The sequence below is a fragment of the Amphiura filiformis genome, chromosome 10 (assembly GCF_039555335.1).
Source record: "Amphiura filiformis chromosome 10, Afil_fr2py, whole genome shotgun sequence".
NCBI lineage: Eukaryota > Metazoa > Echinodermata > Ophiuroidea > Amphilepidida > Amphiuridae > Amphiura > Amphiura filiformis.
Genome location: NC_092637.1, coordinates 59,731,687 through 59,742,791, shown reverse-complemented (window position 1 = coordinate 59,742,791; position 11,105 = coordinate 59,731,687). Strand labels below are relative to the sequence as shown.

The following is an 11,105-nucleotide window of genomic DNA, read 5'->3' as shown; positions in this document are numbered from 1 at the left end:
CATGTGTACTTAGCCACTTAATCACAAAAACCCACAGTCAGCGATTAGTCATTGACGATAAACCAATAACCCTCAGGTCGTCAATACTCGTCAATAGCCATCAATACCAAAACCTGTCACTCTAAATCAGGAAGCAAACAACAGTCATTTCTCCCTGCCCACCACTTCCCCTAAATGACCGCTTTGCTAGAGTGTGGCTGGATTGACCACCGTGTCTGACCGTACGTAGGCCAGTCCTAAAGCTGTTATATTGAGGTGTTCACGTTTTCACCAATCAATCTCTTTCACGTACACAATAGTGTCAATGCCATTTACTAATTACTGCTCTAATGTTGCGACAGATGTGTGGCATTATTCACATAGGTAAACACACAAATGAACACTACACTTTCTTCTTTTTTCTCAGGGTCAATTCTGATTTCAATTTTGATGGTCAATGACCCAAATCTACACTTTTGTTTTTCATGAATTTATGTGGCTAACGAAGTGCGCTAATCAGAGGGATCAATTAAGACTAATGACACATTGAGATGCAATCTGACAATTGGTTAAGTAAACTTTACTGCAATTTGATGAACACTTTAAAATAAAGGGTGTTCTTTAACTCATAAAACTAGTGGCAAAACAAAGATCAACTTATATCTGAAAATCTTCAATTTGAAAAATGGTAATTTTAGGTTAAATTGATAAACACTTAAAAAACAGTTCTATTTGCCTTGTTCACCTGTAAATGGTTCTAATATGTTTACAAATTAATTGCTTTTAAGATGAATTATTCTCTTTGAGCATTTCAAATGAATTAATGTCGTTAATAAACACTAATTAGACATTTAGCTAAAAGCCTTGTCTTCAAAAGAAACCTTGGCACAAACTTCATCATGAATGCAATCTTCAAGTTTGAAATTTTCACTTTTAAGTAACCAAACATTTTATTTTTTGATTGAATTTATGAAATTATGAACTTTCTTCCATTTTCTTACACAGAGCTATCCTGAGACATTATTTTCAGAATTAAAAATATAAAAAACCTTTCTCTGGTCTTATGCAAAATGAGAAAATAATATTCTTACAAACATTAACAATGGTCAGATCTGTGATGTCCACATTAGTGTCCAAATTGATTGCTATAATTGACAGTCTTTATTCCTAGGCCTCTCTGTACTTAATACAGTTTGTTCAAAACCTGTACAAATTTATCTGCTTCACAATGTTTGATTGACATATGAGTACAAACATGCCTTGTCTCTAGCATTTGTAAGAGAGAATCCACTGAGCCTTGGGTGATGGTATTGAACAATCATGGTTATGGTACTCAACAATCATGTGGAAGTTGGATAGGTCTAAAATCTATGGAAAATCTGAATATCATATTTATAATATCAAATGCATTCAACTTAATATTAATTCAGGTTTTTCAGAAGCCCTATAATGACTTTTGATTTTGATATGTTCGCATCGAGTAATTTTGTTAGAGAAGATAATTTATTATCTTTTAAGTGTTGAATGCTTTCCCAAATGGCAAATCTACAAGTCAAATGAAATGTCAGATGGTACTCAGCATTTCAACTATGTAGAGAGAGCAGAACTGGGTCACTGACCTCAAAATCCTTTGTTTTTTATAATCTCTCAGTTATCCTGAAAGATTCAATCTAAGCTTAAATGTCACGTTTTAACGACAATCAAATTTTCAAACTTATATTCCTTTGATTTTTTACATAATAAGACGTTCAATTACTATGTAATTCTTGGCAGCTCTTCCATTGTTCAACACGTGGTCACCTTATTGTCCGACACACGGTCACTGACTTTAGACCCGACTCTGGTCCCACACAATAGCAAGCCATTGTTTCTTGGTGACTTTCATTTGGTATCTAATGACCCATGGGCGTTTAATTGCTAAACTTTTACCAAGCACCTCAGGCCTATCACATTGTGTTTTAACGTCTTGGCCACAAAATGTCAAATTCCCTACTGGCTGTGTATTTAGTCTTTATTCATCTTTTTTAGCAAACGGGTGAAATAGTACTTTTACCATCCATTGTTTAACCCAAAACACATCAAAACATTGCCCTTTCCTATATACATAAACTATATCTTGAAAAGTCACTTTTTTTGTCAAAAGTTTTCCCCCATACTTCTCTTTTAGTATTACACCTATTCCAAATAAATGACATACCCTATGCTCTGATTGGTCTGAAAATAACTGTTGAAAGACTGCTTAACAATTTTCCTATGAAATAGCATTTTAAAATTGTGGCCTTTTTGATCGGGATATCTGTGTTTTCTTTATTGTTGTTTGTTTGTTTGTTTGTTTGCTTTTTGGCCCAGCGCACACAATGTAAGACACGTGTATGACATAATCTTACTTTTTTATGATTTTGTGAATAAATAAAGTAGATGTATCTAATAACAAGTTATAGCCAGTGGATGTAAGTTGATATCATTAGTGATGATTGTGAGGATGTTTATGAACAGCAAATGAGAAATTATGCAACACTACAACTAGTGCTGAAACCAACTAAATAGTGATGCAAATGGCATGCAAAAATAACAACAAATGGGTTCTTTTGGTATGAAATAATATGGAGCAAGCAAGTGATGGGACTAACTATCTAATGCAAGCAAAAGCAAAAATGGTCAAAATTGTCTAAATGAGTATTTGAAGTAGTAGCGATATTGTAACAGCAATCAGACATCTGCATTCTGGGGATGAGTATAAAGGGGCAAAATGAAATGAGCCAGGTAGTAGCTGGGCGGGCTATCTAGTACACAATGGGTTGATAGGCCTAGCAAAATTAGCCAGCTGGTATACATTGGGCTGTATTCAAAAATTGTTTTAGTATTTTTTTTAATTTGATTTTCTTGTCCCACCCTGCTACAGAGTAGATAGAAATAGGTGCATCCTACTTATACACCATCCTTGTTGCATTCCTCTTTTACACTGTCACACTGTGTTTGAAATTCTAAATAAATCAATGGACTACACATGGACAGGTTGAATAAAGAGTTTTATCTTGGCAAATGATGTTACCTAGATAGCCCTGTTATAATGAGTTAGTATTCTCAGACTGAATAGTTAATATTGGCAATAACTCAGGGAAGTAGTGAATGGTATGTCATGCCATAGCAAAGTCAGTAAGGTTTGCCCTGATTCAGGATACATGAGGGCGCTTTTACGTAGCTACTGACGATGAAGTATAGATTGGATGATTGGGTAACTGTTCTCACCTGCTTGCCCCATGCCAGGAGGGGTCGGACTAGTTGGGGAGGCGCACCACAGGCGCAAACGCACTCTTCTGTTTAACCGCTGTGATCATGTTGGCAGGAGAAAAGGAGAACACTCCTGGAGTTGTGGGTGTGTGGATTGACGACTGAATGCCGTTACCATGGGAACTACCTGTACTGCATGGGGGCTGGGGAAGAGCTGGCGAGGAGGGGGATACAGCTATAAAATAAAGCAAAAAAAAAAGGCAAAAGAAACAAAACAAAAAAAAGGAAAAGAGTGCATGTTGAGCCCAAACATGTGACAAAAGGTGAAGAAAATTTATGTAAAACAAAATCATTACGAAAGGCAGCAGAGGGGTCTTTGTTGAATGTAAGATTAAAAAGAAAAGCATTGGGCAATATGCTCAGCATAATAATACATTGGAACTCAGTTGTAAGCCTACATGGGTGTATTTGTTGTGATGTGTATATCATGCTGTGTGTCTGTAGAGGTCTTATGCAGACTACTTTCTCAATAGCCATTGCATGAAAACTTGCAATGAATCGTACAAACCCATCATAACTATAGCCTGCATTGTGAACATATCAAAAAAACACATAGGCCGGCCGGCCTCCCTTTGGTTCTGAGTAATACACACTTGAATCAAATCCGTATTTTGCTATGACAGTTCACCATTTATGCTGAACTCAATTCAATTCAAAAAGGTTGTATCTTAAAATTGTACTCTCTTATTCATGCATGCAATATTTTGTCCTCATTTTGAGAAGGAAACTTAATCAAGAAAAGCTGTTTCCAAGATTTTGAATTTTGGGCAAAATTAAGTTTAAGAAATGCCTGAAGTAAATATTTTCATATATTTAAAGTAATGCTTACGAAAATGCACTTCAGTGTGTTTTACAAATACAGGACTTGTGATGGGTTTGAGTACTTGCAATAAATTGAAGGTCTTGCTGCAATAGGTTCCTGATGGATATTGCAATTTGGATTGATTTTCAAAAGATAAATACTTCAAACTGTTTAAAACAATGAAACATTCATGCCATGAAGTTGGACTGTTACAAATAAAAGGGCTTTAAAAGTATTATAATATTTCTCTTGGTTTACGACTTATTTTGTGCTTACATTGTTCATAAAATAATATTCTTCGATACATATACAAAGGCTTTCTCAACAAAACATAGTCTTGAAGAAAAAAGCTGTAATATAATGTACAGACAAATGTAAAGAACCGCATTCACATGAACAAAAACAAGCTTGCAAACTTGATCTAATTAACCAAGGATAGACATGCACATCATTATAGGTCACATATCATACAAGTTGTCATACATTTCTAACAGCATATCAGTTTATAGATACTTGCAAGATGGGTGAAGCTACGACAAGGTCAAACAGAGAGTGTCTTATGATATAAGGGAATGTTTTTGATTAGGTTATATCCCCCTTGTGGGTCTTACCCAGCCTGACTCAGTACCATGCATGGCCGCTTGCTACCCCAGGCATGGGCTACTCATACAAACTTACTTGTTCCCAATACATTATTAGTCCCTCGATCTAATTAGGGCCTTTTTTGTATTGACCATGCTAGCATATATTTTCATTTGATCAAGTTTATGCCACGAAATTCCATATAAATGTGTTACTGGGATGTTTTAAGAATGCTTAAAAATTGAAATGTAAACTCTTCCACCTTAACCAACCAATGTACTACTGAATTATATGAGTAGGTCCAATGCAAGAATACTTGACCAATGAATTGAATAATTGCACCAGGGATCTCAAAAAGCTATTAAAGCAGTGTGAGTTGATTTGAGAGAATGGATGAAAACTTGTTGACAATTTTCACATTGTAAAACACAGGAGTGTGTCCCAGTGACAGGGGAAGATTCTCTGTGTTGAAATGATTGAATGAATATACTAACCATGTTGAATATCAGTAATGATAGGTAATATCCTTGTCTGAAGCGGGCCAAGCTAGCGGGCAGGTCGTTGTCGTGTTGCAGGAGCATACAAGGCAGAAGCAGACAAAGTGTACTTACTGGCAGAGCCGTTGAAGAGACTGGGAGATGATGGAACGCCCATATTCAGATTACTACTGCTAGCGTAACCGTTCATGCTTGTATACGACCCTGTGCTGCCGTTATGTGTGGTAGAGATTCCCGATGAGTAACCCGGGGTGATAGCGTGCTACTGGGCTGGACTCTAGAAAAGCCTGTAAGTCGGGGGAAGACCGGTGACCCAAAGCGTCAGTATTTTTCACCAAAACCAATGTTGTGGGTCACGAAACTATGGTTTGTTTATTATATAATAAAATTGACTTCCCTTAATGATTATTAAAGGGTAACTAGAAAATGGGGTTCATTCTAATTACTTAAAATTGTAGAGCTTTATGGGCAAAGCTTTGGGTTTTTATAATGGGAGAAGCAATTTAGCAATAGTTATTATGGGGATGGACAAAACATTCTGGTGAAAAATATTGAGTCTTTAGTTGTTATTCTATACAAAACATCTCTGAGTAAATGAATATTCATAACATGCAAAGTTAAGAATTAATACAATCAGTTGGTGTGTAGAGGGGTAAAAAAAATCATGCAAAAAGAGGACACATGTTGCCATGACGACCTCTGCAGTTTACATTCACAGAAAGGCTCACTCCCTGTGACGCTTCGTATTTTAGATCAACAGCCGAGATTCTCTGTGCAAAATTTAGCTTAAATCTATCCAAACATGAAGAGCGCCCAAAGATAACAAGTATTAAGGTGGCCATTTTTAGAGCAAATAATTGTCTTGTTGCCATGATGAAGATGAAGTGAGAAAGACAAGATATGATCAATTCAGTGTGAAGAAAAAGAGCATGCTTAGTTTCCATTAGCAGTTGGCTCATGCCAGCCACTCATACCACAAATGTTTGACATGTCTTGTTAGTCAGAGAGAGACATACAATCAGTTGCTACACAAATATGCTCTGCTAAATTACACACTTTTCTCAACTTTATGTGGAAAATTCACTTGAAATTTTAACAATTACCGTATAATGGCTATCAAACTGAAGAATTAAACAAATCTAGTCAATATGGCAGCCTTATGTATCTTTTTGATCAAAGTAAAATACCATAATTGATAAATATTTAGGATGGCAGTATCACTTCCATGTACAGATGTATATGCATCTTCTGTCACTCCATAAGAAGTTGATTTGATATTTTAAATTTTTTGGTATAAAGCCTAGTAATGAAGCCTCTATGTTATGTGGTTTAATAATTAGACCAGCCCACAAGAGCATGACCACATGTTACCACGACATAGAATGGCAAACAGCGCCCCCAATTTGAGATCCTGGATAGCCTCGCATACCTGATTGTTGATCGCTGCTTCCATTGTCATGTTCGCTGCCAAATGAGTTCATAGGGACAAGACTGCCTGGGTTGTTGTTGAGGGCCGGTGACCGCGGGGCAGCTATTGAGAGCTGGTTACGGGGCATGCTATAAAGGGCTTCAGCCAAGTCAGCTGCACGCTTCAAGATAATCTCCTGTAAATGCATGGGAGAAAATACAAGAGAAAATGTCAGTTTTACTTTCACGCTAACACCAAATTGCCCGTTATCACGAAGCACTACATAAAGGTGTATAAACTTTTGCTTCACCTGGTCAGTATCGTGTGGTGCGTATTTCCTTGGTTGCAGTATCGAATCATGCAGAGCATTTTACATAGGGTAAGGCAGTTTGTGAGCACTTTTAAGGAATAGTTGTGTAAAAGCACTGACGTAACCCCAGGACGTAACAACCAAACTTTGGGACAAAGTGTAGATGTAGTTTAAAATGTTCACACCACATCAGTTCATTAGACCATAGATATTGAAGGAGAGCCCCCAGTTTGATCCCAATCAATACTATAAGACCATTGTCTTGAATTATATGCTACACACCCATCCCTAACAGAATGAAAGGTGATACCCAGGGTATTTGAATGATAATGTGTACACTTACCTTTGGAAGTCTTTCTGGATCTCCTGGATGTCTTGGAACCAGTTTACTAAGTCTCTGGAATCCATAATCTATGGTGGGTTCTGTCAGTGACACATACACAAATCTACCTGGTGCTCCCTTGCAAAACTGTTTGGACTTGTATGACAATGTAACTTCTACCACGCCAGGAATGTGACGCGGAGGAGTCTGCACCCTGATGGCATGTGATGTGATTAACTGGAATCAAAACAAAAGCATTTTATTATAAACTCAAATATTTCCATAGAAATGGAAATTAAAGAGTCATCAGTTTGTACATTTTTTGCTTCAGGAGCATACAATAGTTTACTTCTTAAATTTTCAAAACTTTTACATTTCGGAAAATTTGAAAATAAGTCACCAAATGATGACTTCAATTGAGCCCGTTTCAAAATGCATAGGTCTCCCCTGCCTGATAAACTTTATCCTATACATCTTGACCTTTGACACTGGTCACAAATTAAAATTCAAGATTACATCTTATGTTCCTTGGTAGTACACAAGGAAGTTTTTGTCCAAATATACAACTTTTCAAAACTTTAAACAATTCAAATGTGATATGAGATTTTTTTCAATCAAATATGACTTGAGATTTTTTCAATGTTCAAAACTTACCTCGCTCCACACTATCATTGTACCAAATCGACTTGTAGACCGTCAAAGAAATTGTCACCAACTATGATAACTGTTGCACCCCCTGTCGTCCATCCTTCACTCGGACTGATTGCCTTGATACATGGAGTAGCTGAGGGATTAAAAAATAAATTTAAAATGAGCTTTTTTCAAACCTGATTTTTTGGCATATTTGTAATATTTGGCCAAAAATAACCATTTGACCAAAATTGTATATTATTAAGGCTTTTAACCCTAACAGAACTAGGACTCACTAAAGCTCACTATTAAAATCGCTCTGCGTGCATGCATTCCACGGGACTTGATGACGCAATCAGACCAAGTCATATATACCCAGGGAATCGTTGGCGGGCCAACGTCACCGTCTAGCTACATGCTGGGGATCTTCTGCGTGGCATGCGAGGGGTCCGAGGTTCGAATCCCGGGGTGCCAAGTGACTTTCTTCTTCATCTTCTCTCCTTTTCGTTCCTTCTTTCCCTTCCGATAGCCAAAAACCACGGGTAGGGTTAGGGTTAATGCAAATCAATAAGACCAAAAAATTTGCTCAATTTGGTAATCTTATCAAATGATGCAATATGTGAAAAGTATTCTTATTTTCAATAAATGGGACCACATTCCAAATATGCTTGGGAACAATTCAGTATTAGTTGTCATTCACTTTCACGCTTTTTGATTGGAGGCCTATATCATGTTTTCAGCATATCATAGATATGGTAAAAATTGGCAAGAATAGTCAGCAGAGCTGAAGGGGGTTAAGCTTAAAATTGCTAAGAGCTCCATTAATCAGATGATTATATCATGTAATTAACCAATCAGGGGCACTGTAAGGCTGAGATATGTTTGTGTTGAGATAAACATTAGGGTTCGGGTTTGCATTAGGATTTAGAGTGACATGAACTGTGGATACTTACCACCTTCTGACGGATCCAATCTTCGTGCTTTCGTCTGCCATGTTTTGAGTTGTTGTGTACAAACATATTATCAGATACTGCCAACACATGTCCATCAACATTTGGTGTTGTTGAAATAACAACCTGAATTGTAAACAAAATTTGAAAAAGGTTACCAATTATACTTTTTTCCCATTTCATAGATTTTTTGGTTACAACAAATGTCTTGCAAATTATGATTTGTTTGTTTGTTTGTTTGTTTGTTTGTTTGCATCTCATTCCAGACAAAATTTGAACAGCAAGAAATAACAAATTTGTCTCTTTGTATCTTCTCATTCAATCAATGAGTGATTTTTGAAACTTTTTAACAGCAACTTGCTATTGAAACAGTATCAAAAGCAGTGCAATTCTATTGAATTGTTAGCAAGCATGCCACAGGTTCAACAGAACTCATTCACTTTATCTTACCCCTCCAGCTATTGGTCAATTTGCTTATGTATATATTCATTTCCTGAATGATACCCAATAAAAGCTCAGCATTCATTTTCATATATTTTGCAACTATAATACCACCAAAACCTGTCACTCAAATTGATGCAATTGATATAATATGCAACGCTTTACCCTCTATGCATGAATGGGCCATTCCAAGATAAAAATGTTCAAAATATTTGTATGGTTATATTGGGAACAAAATTGCATTTAAATCAGTACAAATATGTCTAGTATTTGCTGGTAGGGTCCATGATAGTTCTTGCTACAGAATAAATATGGAGTTTTTCAGGTAAAATCATCCATTTTAGTGATTTTTATTCACTGGCAGATCTAGCCATCATGTTGTAAGCACTGATTAATTTGATGTGGGCAAATGGAAAAAATTCATTAATTTAAGCGATAAGTGAAGCGGACTAGTGTGGATTACATTGGAATCACATCAATTTGCTAGATTAGGCTGAACATTTGCCAAAAGGGTGAATATTCACCCAAAAACCATGATCTGCGGATTTTGAGTGATTTGACCCTGTATCATGTTGGTAAGTTTATAAAACGTGCCCCAAGGAATGATTAAAATCATATACAAATTTACCAAATTGACTGTGGTAAGCATGTATTGTCATCAAAACAATGTCGCTATATTTGTTTTTTAAGCTCAACTGGTAAGCTTTGACTGGTATTGTGGTAAAATATTAGAATAAAGCATGCCAGCTTTGTTCAACTATGTCACAATATTACTGCAATGTTGTCGTCTTACCTACTGGTTTTTACAGTAGCCAGGAAAAAATATTGGTACAAACCCATTAGCAAAATTGTAAGTTTTATTTTTGGTAGGTTTTTTATATTTGCATCAGAGTCCTGTCGCCATCGTCTAGTGAGATTGTTATCACACCATTTTCTTGCTACTGTATGGTATTGCCACCGGCTATTTGATGATTGCTAATTATTAAGCCTATAGGCATAGATTTAGTAATTTGCACTAGTGGTTAACAAGTACCCCAACTTCCCTGAGAGTCGCATTTTCTGTGACTGCATTATATGGAGTGTTCTAAGAGCACCAAGTTGCAGGCTCATAGGCAATAATAGCCCTCTGGAGTCAACTCCAACCATTGTCACATGCAATTGCTAAATCATGCCCTTATCTTCATCACTCAAGTCCCCATCTATACATACACTACTCATTCAAAGCAAACTTCTTATTTTTCTTTTTCCAATCGACTCCCAATTCTTCTAATTTTTCTCCCATTTGAGTCGGGTAAAATAACCATCAAAATCAATGTTGAATACCACTATGGATGCTGCGCACCCATTTGGTCCTCCATGAAACCCCACATGGGGGCCACATCACTCGTCTGTTTATTTGTACTTCTAACTTGCGTCGAGTAGGGTCTCATCCCTCATCGCGATTTCTCTGATGTTCTCTCTTAAGCAAACTCTGTCTTTCCTCCTCTGAATCCCACATCCTCCCAGAGCCTGTTATGCAACCCCATGCTCTCAACACAACCATGTTTACTCAACCGGCGGTGCTCGCTCTACACGCCGGAAACATGGCCAATTTAAACCCGTCTTGATCATTTTGTCTCTCTATTTCTTTGCCCTCTTGATTTGTTCTTATTACTATACCTGAAATCGTCGCATCTCCCTGGGCTTCCCTGCATTCTTCAGACAATTTTGGTTACACTTAAGAAAGAATTTGAGGAAAAACCTGTAATTATAAAAATGAAAACAGAAAATACCTGAAATCTTCGCATATCCCTGGGGTTCCCTGCATTCTTCAGACAATTTTGGTTACACTTAAGGAAGAATTTGAGGAAAAACCTGCAGTTAAAAAAAAAACAGAAAAGAACAACATCATGA

At 36.8% G+C, this 11,105-nt stretch overlaps 1 protein-coding gene across 1 annotated transcript in view; it reads right to left on the bottom strand.

Annotated features, from left to right (window-relative positions):
* The window catches only part of LOC140163088 (transcription factor COE3-like), a 153,013-nt gene that overhangs the window by 9,456 nt on the left and 132,452 nt on the right, over window positions 1–11,105 (bottom strand). The window contains 9 exon segments of the mRNA XM_072186461.1: window positions 5,266–5,400; window positions 5,403–5,438; window positions 6,581–6,755; window positions 7,213–7,428; window positions 7,846–7,874; window positions 7,877–7,975; window positions 8,775–8,802; window positions 8,805–8,897; window positions 10,985–11,066. Of these exon segments, the coding sequence (XP_072042562.1) occupies window positions 5,266–5,400; window positions 5,403–5,438; window positions 6,581–6,755; window positions 7,213–7,428; window positions 7,846–7,874; window positions 7,877–7,975; window positions 8,775–8,802; window positions 8,805–8,897; window positions 10,985–11,066 (893 nt within the window).